Source organism: Haliotis rubra, unplaced genomic scaffold (genome assembly GCF_003918875.1).
Source record: "Haliotis rubra isolate DU_JTF1 unplaced genomic scaffold, ASM391887v1 Scf13, whole genome shotgun sequence".
In the NCBI taxonomy this organism is placed as follows: Eukaryota; Metazoa; Mollusca; class Gastropoda; order Lepetellida; family Haliotidae; genus Haliotis; species Haliotis rubra.
The window spans coordinates 2,017,978-2,038,444 of NW_025765225.1; the positions used below are offsets into that span (position 1 = coordinate 2,017,978).

Below are 20,467 nucleotides of genomic sequence, written 5' to 3' on the forward strand. Positions count from 1 at the left end.
ATTCAGTGATGTGTAGTGGGGTTTAATCCCACGTTCAAACTTTGTGCTCTTGTAGTGAGTGAGTTTAGTTTTACACTGCTTTTAGCAATATTCCAGCAAAGACACCAGAAATGGGCTTCACACATTGTACCCATGTGGGGGATCGTGACGAGCGAACTCTTTAACCACTAGGCTACCCGACCGCCCCTTGTGCACTTATAAAGTGACATGCACTCACGCAGGTACAGATCTTGTACTAGTACAGACCAACACAGGTTTTACAAGTGTTCCTCACCATTATACCATGCAGCCATGCAAAATGGAAATCCAACTCATTATAATGATTCCTGGCTTCTCTGATCTGCAAAACACACTGATTCTCTTATCATCCTACGCCTACTGTCATCTTGAGCAGTGAGTGAGTGAATGAGTTAATATTTAACGTCACATCGGCAATATTGCAGCCATATCGTGACGATCATCTTGAGCAGAGCAATGTGGAAAGAGGAGCATGGCTAATGAAATACATCGGCCCATGATTTCGAATGCAGTTCATAAGGGATGGTCACTTGTTTCACTGGGCTTTGTATATCAATCATGGTGAACTAAAAGTACTTAACCTCCTCAAAACAAGTTCTTATCTATAACCCTCATCTAGCACTAAAGTCATATGTGGTCATGAAAACCCAGTAAATACCAATTTCGGTTGATCTTTTGTTGGGTGCCTCCCAAAAGTGTAGGTGCTTGGTGACACTGATTTATCAGATGACCAGTCCCTTATCAGTATCCCATATGTTGTTCATGACATAATGTAAATAGACTCCAATAACATGGGAATATATATAAACAGATCACAGTTCAGATAAATAAATTGAAATCATTCTCCATCTTCAAAAGTGCCATTGATCCTACATCGGACCAAGCTTCATAATGATGAAAGGATACAAAGGAGAAAAACTTCAAAATGGCCCATTACGGCTAAAGTCACCTTGTAGTAGCAGAAGTAGTTGTGTACCTGATGAAATAAACATTCACTAACTTCCAATCCAATAATACTAGGGGTGAAACGGTATATTAGAAGAACCGTGGTATTTAGCCTTCGGTTCGGAATACCGTAATGCAATCTCAAAATTAGGTATTTTTGGTTTTCGTACCATCATTTCTATCTAGTCATAAAATGAGAGTTTTGTTAATTCAAAATAACAAAGATTATGGTTATTGTTCTTTCATGTTATTAAACAATGTAAGGTTTGGCTCTTGTTCTCAATTTTCTGCATTATGATCATATCTTATATACTGAATCGAAACAGACCAAACCGAAGGCGCCTTGTACGACAATACGTACATGGTAAGAGCATACCGTTTCACATCTAAATAATACAGGAAACATGAATTATCCACTATTTCAATAAAGGTCAATACAGTATGTGGTTATTACCAATTGTTTTCCATTTGAAAGTATTTCTGAAATGTGACTCAAATACAAGCTTATTTATAGTTACACTATAGATTATGAACATACACAGTTTAAATAGTATTTTACAGATAACACACATCTGCTGCAAGACTAAACGCATTGTGGATATTGGTAATATAAAAGTGGATAAAAATCATATTGAAATACTTTGTCACCATTAACCATTTATAAATATTACTATTAATTATAAAAAAAATGCTTAATAGCACTCATAATGATCATAGCAGAAAATATATTCTGTCCATGTTTGTTCATCATCGACATGTGACAACCTGCATTTCAGCCGTGAAAAGCCACGTCAGTGTCACACTGAATAGTCGTTTCAGTTGTTACAAGACAATAGTTGCTACAGCGCATTAGGAACTTTCATCTGTGTAAGGTTGTAGTGATATGATGAACTCAGCAATCTGCGGTACACATAAACCTGTTCATTGGGCGAACCCATGCATCAGAGAAACAAACTAAACACAAAAATGCCTGGCATGTGTTGACAGGTGCTTGTCGTGCTTGCGTTACAGTATATACGTCAGTTCCACAATGTGATGTCTGAGGGCAGCAAACCGTCCAGTAACTTCATCCAAATTATCCAAAAACGGTGATTCATAGTTTCATCTTTCACTGAAGTACAGTATCTCTTCAAATGGTAGTACGTACTATCACCTTCGGGTTGGCTTTGGAACATGTTTTTGCATCTACCCAATAACTTCCCACTGGATGATGCTCATGTCACGACCTCCAGTTGAGATGAGCCGAGAGTCGTCAAACAGGAAGCCGACATCAGTCACATGACTACTGTGCCCCTTGCAGACATGGCTGCTGGACTGTGAACAGAAACAAGGGATGTTGCAGATAGTTGCAGGGTTGAGGTGATAAGTGAGACATGGGTCATACTTGCAGACAGTGACATGATGAGAGAGGGATGGGTTACAGAGATATTGCTGACAGTGACGTGATGAGCGAGGGATGGGTTACAGAGATATAGCTGACAGTGACGTGTTGAGCGAGGGATGGGTTACAGAGATATTGCTGACAGTGACGTGATGAGCGAGGGATGGGATACAGAGATATTGCTGACAGTGACGTGATGAGCGAGGGATGGGTTACAGAGATATAGCTGACAGTGACGTGATGAGCAAGGGATGGGTTACAGAGATATAGCTGACAGTGACGTGATGAGCGAGGGATGGGTTACAGAGATATAGCTGACAGTGACGTGATGAGCGAGGGATGGGTTACAGAGATATAGCTGACACTGACGTGATGAAAGAGAGATGGGTTACAGAGGTATTGCTGACAGTGACGTGATGAAAGAGAGATGGGCCACACAGACAGTGTTTAAAAGACATTTTTGGTAAAAAATTGCAAGATTTTTCAGCTTACCTTGGGCTGACAAGATGGATACTTGAACAGATTGACCTTCCCAAAGTCATCTCCAGTGGCTACAAGGTGTTGTTTGTGTGAACGGGTGCAGTTATTGATGTCTGTACCATCAGCACCATCAGGCCAAATTCCTGCAGATAGTAACATTGTTTTGTCAAGAGTTTGATGGTTTGATAAATGTGTCCAATGATTGTCAAACACAACAGTCACATATATGTTTATCTGGACCAGATTTCACAAATTAGAATTGGTCTTAGCAACCGATGATTGACATAAGAGGCGACGAACAGGATCAGGTGGTCCGGCTCACTAACTTGGTTAACACATGTCATCGTATTCTAATTGTGTACATCGATGCTCATGCTGTTGATCACTGGATTGTGTGGTCCAGACTCAATTATTTACAGACCACTGCCATATAGCTGGAATACTGCTCAGTGTGGCGTAAAACTAACTCACTCACTCACTAATGGCTGATTATGTCTTGAAAGTATACAGGTTGATTTATGTGTTTTATTCTCTTTTAACTGAGTATACAACATGCATAATGAGACACAAGTCAATACATATCTCCTTACCCGCAACATTGAAGCCGAGAGTGCAGTCCTGGCTTGCCCATTGGATGTCACGCAATGAGGCTGGTGTGGTCACCTGCTTGCAAGAACTCACTGTCCCTGTAGGTCAATACAAAACACTTGTATATCTTCATCATCCTTTTGCTTTATGGAAAAAAATTTGTATGTATTTTCCAAACACCCAAATTTTGGGCAAAAAGTCTGTAAACAAACACATAATATAGCGAGGCTGAGATTGTAAATCCAACTCACAGTATAAGACTTCATAATCCCCTGAGTTGCTGACTAGATACTGGCTGTCTTCCGACCAATCAACATGAGTTATAAAGCTGGAGTGGCCCTGTAACATAGATGTGACTGTGAGTCAGTGAATGTCACAGAATCAGCATGCATCAACCAGTCTGGGATAAAGAGCTAAATGGGTGTTATTTCTACTAGTATGAGTCTATTAGGAAACTGCAACGATGAGCTTAATGCATTGTACCCTTCTTGGGAACTGAACTGGGTCAGAGGCATAACAGGTTAAATATTTTACTCCACCATTCCCATCTGTAAATGGCTGTAGAGCACAATGGCTGGTCGTGGGATCACAAACCATAGAAATGTTGCCAAGTAGGTCCATCCAAATACCACTGGTATCCTTCCTAGGAAATTGTTGTGATTCTCATCCACAGCCCACCATGGGCTTAATGACATGAATACACATTATGCAAACTCAAAACAAACCCATACATTAATATGTCAAGCTCATCACCACCATCACCAACAACAAAGATGGGCAAAAGCGACTTTCATAACATGATGCTAACCTCCTATATAATGAGTACTGACAGGGTGTTATGGGCCAAAATTTAATGGAGTCATCTCTTTTATAAACCATAGGCTGCTGGGGACCCATTCTGTATTTGAATCACATGGAGAAGATTCTATTGGAACTTACCGAGCACCTTCCAACTTTCGAGTATTTCCTTCCTCCATCGCTGACCTGGTACACGTAGATGTAGTTATCTCGGGACCCAATGGCGATGTAACTACCATCTGCAAGATGTTACAGTGGGTAAATGATAGGTCATCGTAACAGTAACTACCATCTGTAAGTTGTTACAGTTGGTAAATGATAGGTCATCGTAACTGTAACTACCATCTGCAAGTTGTTACAGTGGGTAAATGACATGTTATCTAAACTGTAACTACCATCTGCAAGTTGTTACAGTGGGTAAATGACATGTCATCTTAACTGTAACTACCATCTGCAAGATGTTACAGTGGGTAAATGATAGGTCATCTTAACTGCATGTTGATTACATGGATGGTACAGTTCCGAGTGAAATCTTTTATTGACCAATTTCTGGATTAATGGATCATTGGTACTGAGTTAATGCAGAACATTACATATGCTTCCACCTAGTTCATCCAGAAAGTGGGGTTTCTGGACTAAGATTCTCCATAGGTTGCACTGAATATCATATCAATGTCGACTGAAGCCTAGATTAAAGAAGTTACTGACAAATATGTTCATGGCTGATAGTTAATATCAAGGACAACTACATGGTACAATGTATTCCTACAAACATTAAATACCAGTTCCAATTTTGTTCCCATGTGATCACACCATTAGCAACTGAAAAACTATACCTCCACAGAATCTTATGGGACAATATGTGATAGCATGAAACTAATTTTTGTTTACCAAAAGACATACAACCTTCAGAGACTGCACGAACATAATTATGCAGGTTGATGCAAAATAGACATGTGCAACTTTCAGCTGGAGATTTCAGAATAAGGAACTTTTTCATTGATCATGACTGCTGATCCATACAGAAATTACAGCACTAACAGTAGTGTCTTACACATACTGATGATAGTCTTAGTCCTACAATCGCTTTGTGACATGGGTATTGATAAGGGATCATTTGTATGATTTAATGATTGAACCCTGAACCTAGCAGTGAAAGGATGCAACTCTGCACAGCAGTGATGACACTCCTGCCCAGACGTGCCCAACCAACTGACCTGGGGAGTACTTGATGGTCTCAATCTGCTCACTGCCGTCACTGTGGACACTAACAATCTCTCTTGTGGCGAGGTCGACGATTAGCCACCTGGCAGCATGGGTGCCGATTGCTGCCACACACCCGTTGGGATGGAAGCAGCAACTGTGGGCGGGGTCCTGAAACATGGGCAGTGGGAGTGAATGGGCTGTAAGAGAATTATACATGATAGTGAGCTGAATGTGCTTGTAACAAACTGTGATGCTTCAGGTTGATGAGAGTCAGTGTGATCCCATAGGTATGTCTGTTTGCCTCTCACTGTGATTGTACAGGCAGCTGCGTTAGTGACTCACCATGATCGCACAGGTGGATGTGCTTTTGACTCACCATGATCACGCAGGTGGATGTGCTTTTGACTCACCATGATCACACAGGTAGATGTGCTTTTGACTCACCATGATCACACAGGCCGATGTGCATTTTACTCACCATGATCACACAGGTAGATGTGCTTTTGACTCACCATGATCACTAAGGCTGATGTGCTTAGACTCACCATGATCACACAGGTAGATGTGCTTTTGACTCACCATGATCACACAGGTAGATGTGCTTTTGACTCACCATGATCACACAGGCAGATGTGCTTTTGACTCACCATGATCACACAGGTTGATGTGCATGTGACTCACCATGATCATACAGGTAGATGTGCTTTTGACTCACCATGATCACACAGGTAGATATGCTTTTGTCTCACCATGATCACACAGGCTGATGTGCTTTAGACTCACCATGATCACACAGGTAGATGTGCTTTTGACTCACCATGATCACACAGGTTGATGTGCATGTGACTCACCATGATTGCCTTGCTGTCGCACAGGTTGAAGTGCTTGTGACTAACCATGACCTCCTTGCTCCAGATGACGGAGCGTGGCATACTGTCCCACAGGTTGAAGTGCTTGTGACTCACCATGATCTCCTTGCTCCAGATGACAGAGTGTGACATGCTGTCCCAGAGGTAGATGTGCTTGTGACTTGCCGTGATTTCCTTGCTCCAGATGACAGAGTGTGACATGCTGTCCCACAGGTAGATGTGCTTGTGACTCACCATGATCTCCTTGCTCCAGATGACAGAGTGTGACATGCTGTCCCACAGGTAGATGTGCTTGTGACTCACCGTGATCTCCTTGCTCCAGATGACGGAGTGTGACATGCTGTTCCACAGGTAGATGTGCTTGTGACTCACCGTGATCTCCTTGCTCCAGATGACAGAGTGTGACATGCTGTCCCACAGGTAGATGTGCTTGTCAGAACCACAGGAGAGGAACTGGTGCTGAGTGGGGTGAGTGGCAAGCCCCCACAGCTCATCCATATGGCCCTACAGATGACAACAAAACAGGGGGAATGAATGGTGTTTATACTGAAAACACATAATCCACACAGCCACCCATCAAGTCACCAAAATAAATGCATTAAGATACATACATACAGATTTCTAAAAGAATGCATAATAGCATCTGGCCACAAATCAAACATAAAAGCATTTAAAGCATTGCAATTCCACATATGTGGAGTAGTACTTACTTGATGCATGATTACCAGCCTGATAAGCCTCAATCTTCACATCATATATCATACTGAACATCAACTCAAACACATTCTCAAACACTGCTCAAACATCACACAGAACCATCTTAAAAAATCAATGCTAATATTGCCTTAAACATTGAATCATTGCTGATAGCATCTGAAACACTCAAACAGTCAAGCAGTATCTCAATGCCACCTCCAACGCCACCTCCAACACCACCTCAAACGTGATCTAATACAATATCTGAAAAACCACCATCTCCACACTATCACTCACACCACGACTAATATACTGTCTAATGCCACCTCCATGAGCACACACAAGGGGAGGCTACTCTGCTCCTCACCTGCACGATAGGGTTCAGCTTGAGGTCAAGGGTGCCCTGAAGCACGGAGTTGCGTGTGGTGCCCACAAGAATCAAGTTCCCTTTTCCCTGACCCAGCGTCCTCACTGGGCCGAACACTTCTGGGATCTGGAGGAGGAAGGAAATATAACAGAATATCCAACCTAAAGACAATCTTGTCACAAACACAACATAATGCACTTGATACAACTCACCTAAAGAGACTTTAAAAAAACAGCTGCTTTATAGAGCCATAAACTTGATGATATTGCCTTCACATTTGTTATCTATTCCTGTGAATTATATTTTGGGTCATCTTAGCATATTCTTTCCTGTCTGGCATCACTATATCTGCAGATGACTGTAATAACTTTGATCTGTCTATTTGTTTATTTGTTGTTTCATGTCACACTGAGTTGTATGATGCCAGTCTGTAAATAACTGAATCTGGACCAGAAAAAAACCCAGACATTTATATTTTTAGCAGCGACCATGCCATACATTGGGATATGCCAACATGAAATCCACCGAGTCTGTTGCTAGTAACTGTCAAATGATATATCACGTCATCAAAAAAATCCCACAAACACACCCCTTTCATTTGAAATCTTCTGACTAGTTACATGAACAAGATCATAAAGATGTCATCTCAGATGGTTCAATGGCATAACAGGGGTGATCTAACCTCTGTCTCTAGACCTGTCCTCTTGTAAGTGCTGTCCCACTGGATGACCTTCCTATCTTTTCCCCCTCCAGACAGAATGGACCCATCCTTCATGACACACACGGAGAATACTCCTCCTTCGTGAGCACCGTTGATGGCCTGACTGATCCGGTTGCTTCCTGAAACAACATGAATAGCTGGTTTGGGATTTATACATAGCAATGTTTTACAAAATGTTATAAATACAAACTGCAATGTTCTCAGCATGTATAAGTTTCAGTTATATCAATCTTGAGTGAAATATCTGAGCATTAGTTTAGATTTGTATCACTGAAGAGAACTCATGTTCTATATTCATGCTTTAACATATAGACAAACCTTTGCCCCAAATGAAGATATTGCCATTTGAGTCTCCTGAGATCACGTCCCCATTATCAGCAAAGGCCAAGCACAATACGTACTTTGGCTTGTCATGTTTCTGTGGAGATAAAGTGTAACGTTTGTTACAAACCCGTAGAATGTCTATTCCATGCATCCATTTCAAAGCATATTCATGTAAACATGTTATAACACATACATATGTAACTTACATGTATATTCATTATGATAATTATCTTACTCATTGGCAAGTATATCAGTGCCCTTAGATTCAGTATAATTTTCCGCCATAAGGTTGCTGGAATATTGCTAAAAGCAGCGTAAAACTTAACTCACTCACTCAGTATAATTCTCACTGAGCATAATAACAGTTGCTTCACTCGGATTGCCTAGTTGTTCGAAATGTTCCATTGTTCGGATTGTGTCATAAGAGTTTTTATCAAGTGAGTGAGTGAGTTAATATTTAACGTCACATCGGCAATATTTCAGCCATATCGTGACGAGTTTTATCAAGTATGTTGGCATGGAAATTTCAAGTTAAATTCATGAAAGGCACATAATTTGTAATTAACCTTAGTTCTAAATTAATGAACCTGTTAATCAGGACTACCTATTTCAAGGTAAACTAGTATTCAGTTTAACAAGGTTTTACTGCAGACTCAGCAAAATCCCTGTAATCTAAAATATTTTATCCAACAACAAACATCTTATTCTGCCCTGGGTCTATGTAAGACAAATACCTACATCAAAGATTCCCTGTTTCTTGGCAAGAGATCCACCCTCCACAGTCCAGAAGGTGATCTGACTCTTGCCACAAGACACAATGCTGTTTTTCTCCTGTGGGTGGTACTCAACTGCCAGGACGGGTTCTGTAGAACTCTGCAATAAATGCAACCTAATTTTTGATTGGTAGAATCTTGTAAATAAAGTAGTACGAGGAGTAATCGATAAGTTCACAGCTTTGGTCATTCGGCTCAAGAGTCCTGGCAAACATTTAACATTGCACTGTGTAATGTTTACAACATAATCATATATGTAACCACTGACCTTTGTTTCTGTGATCTTGTGAGGTTTGTCTCTACTGAGATCCCACACTGAGATCACATGCTCATTTGCATCATCCACTGCCACCAGGTGGAGCCCTCCATCCTGAAACAAGAAGTTGTCTCTCTTAGCTTGATGATTCTCTATTCCAATGTCATTTCAACAAAACATACTTCATGGGTTATCTCGATGAGAAAATGTAAAATATACTCTTTGATTCCCTTTTTGGCAGCAATAATTGTCATCATCCTGCCAAATTGAAATGGTATTATCCGAGTAACTTGTTCAAATGAGGTTTTTGTTCATTACTGTTAACACTATTTGTTTATATGTGCATAGTCCACTTACATATAAAAAAACAACCTGGCAAACTTCTTTCCTTAGGCATGACAAATAAAATACATAAATAATATGAAAGCAAATTTAATATTTTTATTACAATGACCTTCTGTCAAATGAAATACTGCGAATTCTGCTAGTTTTTCAGGTATATTTGTCTCGGGTGAGTGACTGTGTTGGGTCTCAAGTCTGCTATCAATATTCCATGAAAACCATGGAAGGGGCACCAAGACTTGGCTTCACACATTCTACAAGTGTGGAACTGAACCAGATCTTCATCACAATAACCAAGTTCAATATCAACTTTCTTTGCTGTCAACCCAAAACTCTTTCAAGGATTGTCACTACAGTATAGCCAGTGTCAAGTGAAATTATAAATCTCTACCAGTCTTTTGGAGTGAGTGAGTGGTTTTACGTGCTTTAAGCAATATTCCATCAATATCACAGTGGGGGACACAAGCAATGGGTTTCACACTTTCTACCCATGTGGGGAATCGAACCCGGGTCTTCAGTGTGACAAGCAAACGCTTTAACCGCAAGGCTACCCCACCTCTGCCAGTCTTTTCGACCTATCCAGTTAATCATTAACTGTCATGTTCCACTGTTATTAAGAAATGCATGAGATTTCCTGGAGTGAACGTGAGAGTGTGATCTGTTATTATAATGCACATTTCTCATGGCAAATGAGAGATGAAAGACAGCACTACCCAACTGTCCCTGTACAGAAGACATGATTATATGTATAGTTACCAGCTTGGAGAAAGAGACACAACACACAGCCCTGTCAAAGTCCCCCAGTCCGATCACATTAAGCGTGTTGAGGCTCACTGAGTCCCAGATACGAATGTGTGGCTGAAAGGAAACAAAATGTTCACATCATCTGTTTACAAAACATGAAATCAAAACCTTACTCTATACTTTGAACCCAGACTCTTTGGTACAGCCTACTAGTAATTAACCAATACTTTTGCTAAGAATGTTTTTTGTGTGTTTGAATGCTGGCATTGCTATGTTTGGAATTCACATCAAATTAATTAAATCCATCATATCTTGTTAGTGAAATATCAATGATTCTAATTCTTATTCACAACCTATGACTTATTTATTTGCATAAATTTGAAAAGGATGAAATGATACAGAGAGTAATAGGAAAATAACACTGGATTCTAAATTCAGGTAGCCATGTATTTCTAAACAAGATGAAAACCAGTATTTAAAGACATTTTTACTTTGACCGACTGAATGTATAATTTCAAAGCCTGCTATTTTGTTTACAGGTCAAATGGTGCATAAATCACATCAGTTTTCAGAATAAGATCCATCTAAGAGCAAATGTATTTTCAAAGTTCATTTACAAAGCAGGATGAAAATGTCTCCAAAACAGATTAAAATGATCAAATAAAAACTTATTACTCTTGGATTTGGTAGTGATGATGGTTTCTAATGATGGTTTTCATTTGAATATCATTTTCAGCTTACAAAGATAAACATATGTCAGATATCTAATTGAAATAAAACTATGTTCAGGTAAAGAAAGGTAAGAAAATGTCAATGGAAAAAAGTATCAAAGAATTCAGAATGTTATTTAAAAAGTGCCTGTCAGTCATAAGTCTAAGTTCATTCTCTTTAAAGTTTCCTTAGAAGACCTCTTAAAAATATTTTAGAAGCATATATTTGTAAGAAAAGTTTTGAATTGAAAATTCTTGAATATATATTACATAAATTAGTTAACTTTAGTAAACAAAGCAGGAAGTACTGCCCACTAGTAATTACCGGTAAGTAAGATTGAAAGAAAATAGTTAAAAATAACATTTATTCTTAGCTGGTCCATGAAAAAGAATACAATATTAACAAACTGTCTTTCAGATATGAAATAAAAAAATAACTGCAAAAATATGGTCAAAATATTAATCTATATAATACTAAGAAGTAGGTTATGCAAGAATGTATTGGAACGTATAATATGAAAGATACAAGGATTACAATTCTATACGCTATTGGGATGAGTAGTCACACTTCACAATATTCATTCAAGTGCCACATTTAACTACAGGATACACACACTGAAGTGAACATCGGTACACATGCAGTTTACATTTATATACAAACACTAAGTGGGTGAGTTAGTTTGGGCACAAAAATGCAATGTGTACATACACTAACACAATACACACTGTCAATTTCAGCACTCTTAGGCAATTAAAAAAACAAAAAAACATTGAGTGGAAAGAGTATCTCTGCCCAATAAGTCACATGTTGCAATGATGAGTGCAATGACAGGTTGATACATTCTAAACTAGCTGGTTATATACACCTCAAACTATTGCCCCAAAAACTTATTCCACAGAATTAAACCATCCTTAATTGTTCTGGGGATCTTCTATTAAATGCAAGTTACACTAGTTGACAACTGGGAGTCAAACAATTCACTGCTGAAACAACAAACTAAAAAAACCTTTAAACCATGTGTCTTCATTTTGTACACAAAACTCTCATTTTTAAGTCACCCACTCCCCCTATTTTTGCATATATATTGATCTATCATTACTTCCATAAAAACAAATATGGATTTCAAATCAACATCAATTTCTACACAAAAATATATAAGCAAGCAATCACTTGTGGCCAAGCAAAACTATTTCATGACACCGTGCATTACGGTAACAACAAACCGACCTGCAACCATATATGTATCTCATGATTCTAACTTAGTGGTCTGGATAATAGGATTAACTGATGGGTTAGTCAGCCATTAAAGGAACAGTCTGCAAGCAAGAATGTCAGTCCTCTTTGTTTCTTTTTTCAAATGTGAACAGATTTAGATTAAACTTTCAGATCAAAATATTTTGTTTTTAAATCATATCAAAGGTATCTTTCTTGCTCCCAGTTTGTTCAATGCTATACAAATGTTAGAAAGCTGTAACATGATTGGCTATAACACCATCAGACCAAGGTCATGCACTTACCCATTTCTCGTCATAATCTGTTACTTCAGAGGTACTATTTCTTTTTTTCTGAACATGCATAAATCATAAAAAAGCTTACAACAGTGCAAATGAAGGAGACAGAACAAGAAGGCAAGTAAATGATAAATAAACCATGATGACGTGCAGTGAAAATGAAGTGTTAGGACTCAGACGTACAACATTTCCTTCAACCTGCCAAGCTGGTAGTCATGTATAATTATTCTCATAATATCTTGACATTTCTCTTGTATTCACTCCTCAAGTGTGTAAAGGAAACATTAGTTATGAGTATGGCGGGCTTAACACTGCCTTATGTATTATCAAGTCATCTGACTGATGTCAGCTTGATGTGCACGACAGTTAGGAAATCCACAACTTAGTAGTAAGTGAACTGTTTGAGAGGCATTCTAGAAGTTGTAAGTACATGTAATAGGAATGACAAGTATTTATCGATGATCAACTTCTTTATTGTACAATAGTGACATATCAGTATAGATACTTAAGCTGTTTTCAAGCAATAAAGAAGTTGATCCATAAAGACTTGTCATTCCTATTAGTAGTAAGTAGTGTTGGTATTGGCATACAACCTGCGATATGATACATCACGATGCTAAAATTGTAGTCATGGCAATATATTGACAAAGTATTGTTCACTGAAGCTGCGATACGATACGAATCCCGATATAAGGGTGGCGATATGAGACGTATCATGATACTAAAATCCTTAATTCTCACACCAACTATAAAACACCTTAAGACCAAAGCAAAACCATTTTGAAGTATTTCATCAAATTCCGCCAGCGTTTTTGAATGTTCATTCGGAAACAAGATAATTAAGTTTATACACAGACTTTGTAAATGTTAATAACATGCAAGTGCTATGTCTGACCCAGTTCTTGTAAACGTTCACTTATGAAAGCAAAATAGGTAAGCATATATTTTAATCATCAAACAAAAGTAAGTTTTTTGTCTTGACAGATATCGCGATTCGGCAATATTCAGAGTTATAAATCGATGTATCGTGGCCCTTTTGAAGTATCATATTGGGATATAGGACACTGTAAAACTTTGTATCGATTCACTGTATCAATGCGTATCGATGAATCATCACAGCACTAGTAGTAAGTCTTTGTTTAATGTCATGTATATTTACTCTCAGAATATCTTGACAATTCTCTTGTATTCACTCGTCAAATGTCCTTCTTTATAAGGCATCAGTTATGAATATGGCAGGCCTAACACTGCCTTACATTATAGTATCCAGTCATCTCACTGATGTCAACTTGGTGTGGATTACAGTCACAAATTCACAAGTTAGTAGTAAGTATTTGTTTAATGCCGCACGCAGCAATATTTCAGCTGTATGCAACAGTCTGTAAATAAGCGTGTCTGCACCAGACAAATCAATACTAAGTATCATGATCAACAATCCGCTCTGTTGGAGGACGATGAAATGTGATCTACCAAGTCACCGACCCTGACATCCTGATCAGTTTGTCGTTGTTTATGACAAGCACTGGTTGATGGGGACTTATTGTGCCCCAGGTTCCCCTACTGGGCTTCAAGCCCTGCACTAGATATATTAATAAAACATTTCAGATGAATCACAGAAGGAATGAAAACCCCTCAAAACAGTCTCATATCAGCTAAACAATTTTTTTTAGTTTTTAAAATCCATAATTCCCCTGCAGCTGTTACAGTGTCTAGAAAATGTCAAGCTTGGATGGTTGAAGGATAATATCAGATACCAAAATTGTCATTTCAACATATACATGATAAAATGTATCTATTCTTTAATATATTGACTATCATGGCTTTATCAGCTTTTAAAAGAATGGTCATCTTTATGTAGATTGCAACACAGAATCTTGTTGCTATTTCTATCTCTCATGAATATTTGAGAATGACAGATTTGGAACATAGCGACATCTGAACAAAAAAACTCAGTTTCACATTCAAACTCAGAAACGCATTGGTACCATTCCATAAAATCTGCTCTGAAATCCCACCAAGATTCGTTGAAAGAAAAGACAAGTCAAACTCAGTAAGTTCAAGCATAAGAATTTATGAATTCACCACATTCCATTAAATTTCTATAGATGCAATTTCTCACATGGTATCTGTATGAAATATACTCTAATATGAATACATATATCCTGGTTTATAATGGACTATAATAACCAGTCTTGGATGCTTATACCATGTGGACAACATACATAATAGAAATAATGTATATATATTCATAAACTCGTTTAAAGGCCATCAGTACATGACTGTGATCACAGCTGCTGCGTTATTGACTAATGGCCCTCCAATAATGAGATAAAAAAACAGAAATTTTGAACGCGTAATAACTTGGAAGACTGAATTGTGCTGGCCAGATACATAATATCAACAAGTGTTGGAAGCAATGAAACAAAACTACAAGACTGGAATTTAAAAAGTTGTGAACCATGGGGTTCTGTAGCTTTCTTGGATATTTCTTATTTTTGTAATATTTTTGTGTGTGATGCCATTTTGAACAGTATTCCAGTCATATCACTCCATATCTACTCTTTTTGGGTGGAAAGCCCAAAGAGACGCAGGTTGCACATGTTGAAACTCAGCTGAAACCTTGGAACCTGTGTTTAGTGCTGAAAAACCTACAGACATATTCTGGGCGACGCAGGATTCGAACTACGATAACAGGTTTCTGATAGCGTATGTTATACCTGAGACTATACTTTCAAAAAAGTACTAACATCTGTACTGAGAAAGTGTAATCCCCAATATAACATGTTACATTTGACCACTTTCTAAATGGCATTGTGTATTCTGGTGCAACGGAGAAGACAATGTGAACTCTGTATAACGAATTCACTATTCTTCAGTACTACTTTCAGTATGCAGTATCAAAAGATGAGGATAAATCAAATGTCACAGCCAAATAAAAAAATATAAATATGTGTAACACAAATTATTCATTGCACATTTCACATACTTCCTATCAAATTCTAACATATGGCAGAAAGGTCCTAGTTGTAATTTTTGTTTAAAATCACATAAAAAAATGTGACAAAAGTTTAGAGACATCGCACTGTCAAAATTTCAGGTTCATCAACCATGTGCTTTCAAGGAGATGTCAAAGATAAATGTGTAAACAACAACTTTTGGTACGGGTAAAATAAAGAATGTTTCCTTGTGTACAGCAAAACATATTCTCTAAGGACTAAAGCAGAAATAATTTATTCCTATTTGATTTCTATGGTGAAAAGCGAATATTTGTTACCATGGTTACGCAAGCTTTCTAAGGTGTCAGTTTGTAGCCCCTTCAAGCATACTAGTATTATGAGCCACAGATTAGTGATGGGAGGTTCAACATCAACATGGTGATATCTTCCACCAACAAACACAACAATAGTTGTTTAGCTGGATGATTATGATGACAATTAACATGAATTATCATGAACATGTAATTATGACACTGTTATTACTCTTAATACGACAAAGAAATAAAATAGATGTTCTCTATCTCACTTCTCTATCATCTCAACCATTGAGATTTAATATCTTTAATAAATAAATGTTTGTATAAATTTTCACCAAATCAATTTCCTATCATTGTAACATGATAGTTTTTGTATATTTAATTGGTTCGTATTTTTTGAGTATATACAACAGTGATGTCAGAATCAGTGTTCAAAAGTAAGTGGAATGTTGGGGTCCTTGAAGATTCTCCCTGTATGGTTTTTTGAACCATGAGTCTCCTCAAATCTTCTAATTGTAACACTGGGTTATGTGAAGGTCCCTTAAGTTTCATGCTTAATTTAGAACACTGGGGGATTGGTTAGAAACATTGCAGGAAGTACATGCATTAAGTCTTGGCCCTGTCTCTTTGGACATGGTCAGTTGGTCACACTTACTTTTCCTTCTTTCTTGTCATGGCCAGCAACTTGACCAGTCGCAATACGGATCTTGTCAGGGTGAATAGCGATACTGGAAACACAGTCAATGAGTGTGTCAGATCAGCAAAATGTGCAGTATATCATGCGCCATATGAAATAAAATATACGTCATTGAGCAGAGTGAGTGAGTGAGTATGGCTTTACTCCGCTTTTAGCAACATTCCAGCAGTATCACTACTGAGGACATCAAAAAAGATCTTCACATATTATAGCCATGTGGGGAATCGAACCCGGATCTTCAGCATGATGAGCGGACACTTTACCACTAGGCTACTCCACCACAGCTCATTGAGCAGACAAAGAATCAGTGTCTGTACGATAAGTCATAGGGTCTGGCATCCAAATCCATTTTAGTGACCTCGAACAACAACTATGCATTACTTGGGATACACTGCGACACATAGGTTTCCTAAATTATTCTGTATATACAGGAGACATGGAAGTCAATCATCCTATATTCAATTGGGTTTTGCATGGTTAAAGTACTGGTAAAAAGCATCCCATATTCAAATTCAAATTGTTAATTATAACAAATTTAGTATTTGAAAAAGCTAACATCACAAAACACAATTCAATTGAATGGATAAGTGACACAGATATAATACATAGAACATACTAATTGAATAAATTATATCTTTTGTGATACATATTCCACAAAGAATATTCCTGCACTTTAATCTTGATAAATGAGTAGTCTCCCCTTCTTACCACTTGACATCATCGCTGTGCCCGAGGTAGTGGCGTTGCATATTTTCTTCAACATTGTAGAGAACCACAACTGCTGCAATGAAGTAGACAAGCTCCCCTGTCGGTAAGTTGTACAGATTGGAACGACAATCCCGTCCTCGATAACCATAGCTTGATCGGTTAAGGAACAAAGTTTACCATGAAGCAGAAACTTCACTTGAGCTGTTAATTACCAATACATTGAGTGAATGAGTGAGTGCAGAACAGTCAACGATATCATAGCAGGAACATGGGTTCAGTCAGTACACAAAGTCAGCCGCCTAAATGTAACATGTTATATTTGGGATTACACTTTCTCAGTAAAGTACAGATTCTAGTACTTTTGTTAGGTTGAGTCCCATCCGTGATTCGAACCCACACCCTCAGAGTCAAGCACCTAATCGCCAGTACACAAAGTCAGCCGCCTAAATGTAACATGTTATATTTGGGATTACACTTTCTCAGTAAAGTACAGATTCTAGTACTTTTGTTAGGTTGAGTACCATCCGTGATTCGAACCTACACGCTCAGAGTCAGGCAGAGTCAAGTTGAGCGAGTTAGGCGGCTGACTTTGTGTACTGGCGATTAGGTGCCTGACTCTGTGGGTGTGGGTTCAATTCCCAGATGGGACTCAATCCAACAAAAGTACTAGAATCTGTACTTTACTGACAAAGTGTAATCCCAAACATAATATATGTTACATTTGACCACTTTCTAAACCCCATTGAGTTTTCAAAGCAATGGGTTAACTGGACACACTCTGCCACAAGATCTCATCAGGGATGCATTGCCCAACTCTGCCCAAGAAGCCAAAGGGAATGTCTATGATAACATCAGCTATTCAAGAGAAGGATACACCCATTCCACCTGCAGTGTTTCAGATGGAGTTTCCCCTATCTTCGACAGATTGTAGTCAGTGAGGGTAGAGGGTGCGTACAGCATGATTGGCCGCCCGCGGATGTAGATCTTCAGGTATCCATCCTCTGAAACACACAGGGGAGATAACCAAGTCATAAATCAGTCACATCAAAGGTAAACTGACCTCCTAGAGACCTTATCATACCATAGCTAACACATTTATCAGACACATTATATGATATATATATATTACATGCATGATATTCATACTTATGTACAAGACCAAAGCATTTCTCTGAAAACACACAGAACTAAATTAATCCAGTTTCACCACAAAAATAATACATCAAGCATAACAACATTAAGTGAAAACATAGTGAAATTAGCAGCAAAGCATCACTTCAACAGGTCATGGTAATGATTCCAAGACATTTCAAGATGACATGTTTAACACTGTATGTATGTATAGTTGTATATGTAAAATATATTTGCTAATTACTATTGGGTGTAATCGCCTTATACATAATAACAACAAATCCAAGTTTACAATTACACGTAATATTTAATACAAACTTGGCTACTGCTACTGAATATTTCTAGTTCGTCATGTGCTTTATCATTAGGACTAAAACCCCAAACAACTGTAACCACTCACTCACAAATCTCATTCACATGAGCATGCATGGAATTAAAGGTTGATGGTGCAGCATTCAGCAGCCCGTGACTGATGTCATCAACTGTGTCAGTATTTCACAGCAACTGTTATCCTATTCAAATTGTAACTCATAACAGTTTCTCAAAGGAATCTTTCTTATCCTTCCTCTGCATGTGTGAGTGAGTTTGGATTCATGCCACTTTAGCACTGTCCCAGACACACTATGGGAGATAGCGGAAGTGCACCCTTGTGAGGGTTCAACCCAGGAATTCAGTTTGACAAGCAAACGCTCACCCCACTGAGCAACCCAACACACTTTTCATCTAATACTCCTTCAATATCACTGAATTCTTTTGGATCACTTGGTCAGAGAAAGTATCAATATCTTAACTATCTAAACAATATATTAAAAATGTCTTAACTATTGTAAGATACTTGCAACTTCAGAGCATACATGTTTTTACAACATGTAAATATTTGCATCAGCTGCTTAAGGTACATGCAAAAAGCATTATGGGTTGATTATTTTCAGAACAAAACACTCTAATTAGATCAGGAATTCTAAACATTTTTTAACTGTACTGTTTCACTAAGTTGCCATTAATGTCACTACAGAAAAGTAATCATCAGTTCACTATTAAGTTCCTCAAACATACATTAAAGCAATGATGAATCAAGTGTTTTAAATACCAAATCCTAAGTGCAACCAATAAAGTCATACAAACTCACCACTGTTACCATGGTAATGAGAATTACTTTTTTCATTTTTACAACAATTCAAGCAGCAAATGAAGATGTTCTATAAGATGAAGTTCCAATCAAAATGTTCTAATCCAAACCATCTTAAGCATTCACATTTTTATGTCCCTCATGCTGGAAATGTAGGTCAGCCTGAATCAACAGAACCTATTATCGTTAAAGGTTTGTTGTGTTACAGAAGAGGAAAGGACAGTCCAACCAAACAGACACACATAATTATGCAAAAGAAGGTTAAACTAGCAGTCTGGGGAGGAAGACACTTACCAAATGCTAGCAATTGCAAAAAGAAAACAATGTAACTAAAATATATTGACGACAAAAAACACAAAACACAATCCTGAATACCCTTTTGGGGAAGCCATACACTGAAAAAATAACTTATGGTGTGAATTAGAGCTAACAAGAATGTATATTCCTGAAGGAAATTAGCACACTGGGCCCTGTTACACTGGTGATTTTGGCATTACCACTAAACAGTAATATCAACATTGTCACAACACAGTTCAATTCCACTTGGCGATTGTAGCACTAAAACTATTGTACTTTCCAATTTTTGGTGTGTGTAGGTCAACAATAAGCTGTATCCCTAACATATATCAAGGGCCCTTGTTCCACAAAGCGATCTTTGTGCGAAGTTGTGCGAAGTTGTGCGAAGTTGATCGAAACTCCCATACAATAACACTGATTTACCACAGTCATAGTGCCAATCTCACTTTGTGGAAAGAGTGCCAGGCTTTCGGTTTTTATTGCCAGCTAAAAGAGACACTGATAAGAACTTTCTACTAATAC

General features: G+C 38.1%; 1 protein-coding gene across 21 annotated transcripts in view; it reads right to left on the reverse strand.

The window, feature by feature from the left end:
- Window positions 1-1,204: 1,204 nt before the first annotated feature.
- LOC124267111 (echinoderm microtubule-associated protein-like 2) overlaps window positions 1,205-20,467 on the reverse strand; it is a 74,733-nt gene continuing 55,470 nt past the window's right edge. For 11 of the 21 annotated variants that reach the window (XM_046701976.1, XM_046701966.1, XM_046701980.1 and 8 more), the window contains 18 exons: window positions 19,943-19,948; window positions 18,263-18,389; window positions 17,389-17,538; window positions 16,639-16,711; window positions 12,737-12,784; window positions 10,521-10,622; window positions 9,435-9,536; window positions 9,132-9,266; window positions 8,388-8,487; window positions 8,031-8,188; window positions 7,349-7,474; window positions 6,589-6,789; window positions 5,428-5,584; window positions 4,352-4,449; window positions 3,664-3,751; window positions 3,415-3,510; window positions 2,837-2,967; window positions 1,205-2,277 (listed from right to left, as the gene is read on the reverse strand). In XM_046701976.1, the coding sequence (XP_046557932.1) occupies window positions 2,149-2,277; window positions 2,837-2,967; window positions 3,415-3,510; window positions 3,664-3,751; window positions 4,352-4,449; window positions 5,428-5,584; window positions 6,589-6,789; window positions 7,349-7,474; window positions 8,031-8,188; window positions 8,388-8,487; window positions 9,132-9,266; window positions 9,435-9,536; window positions 10,521-10,622; window positions 12,737-12,784; window positions 16,639-16,711; window positions 17,389-17,538; window positions 18,263-18,389; window positions 19,943-19,948 (2,027 nt within the window). In that variant the 3' untranslated portion in view covers window positions 1,205-2,148. Of the gene's footprint in view, window positions 2,278-2,836; window positions 2,968-3,414; window positions 3,511-3,663; window positions 3,752-4,351; window positions 4,450-5,427; window positions 5,585-6,588; window positions 6,790-7,348; window positions 7,475-8,030; window positions 8,189-8,387; window positions 8,488-9,131; window positions 9,267-9,434; window positions 9,537-10,520; window positions 10,623-12,736; window positions 12,785-14,715; window positions 14,734-16,638; window positions 16,712-17,388; window positions 17,539-18,262; window positions 18,390-19,942; window positions 19,949-20,467 lie in introns of all 21 variants that reach the window. The other 10 variants (XM_046701981.1, XM_046701972.1, XM_046701977.1 and 7 more) reach the window with 5 other exon arrangements.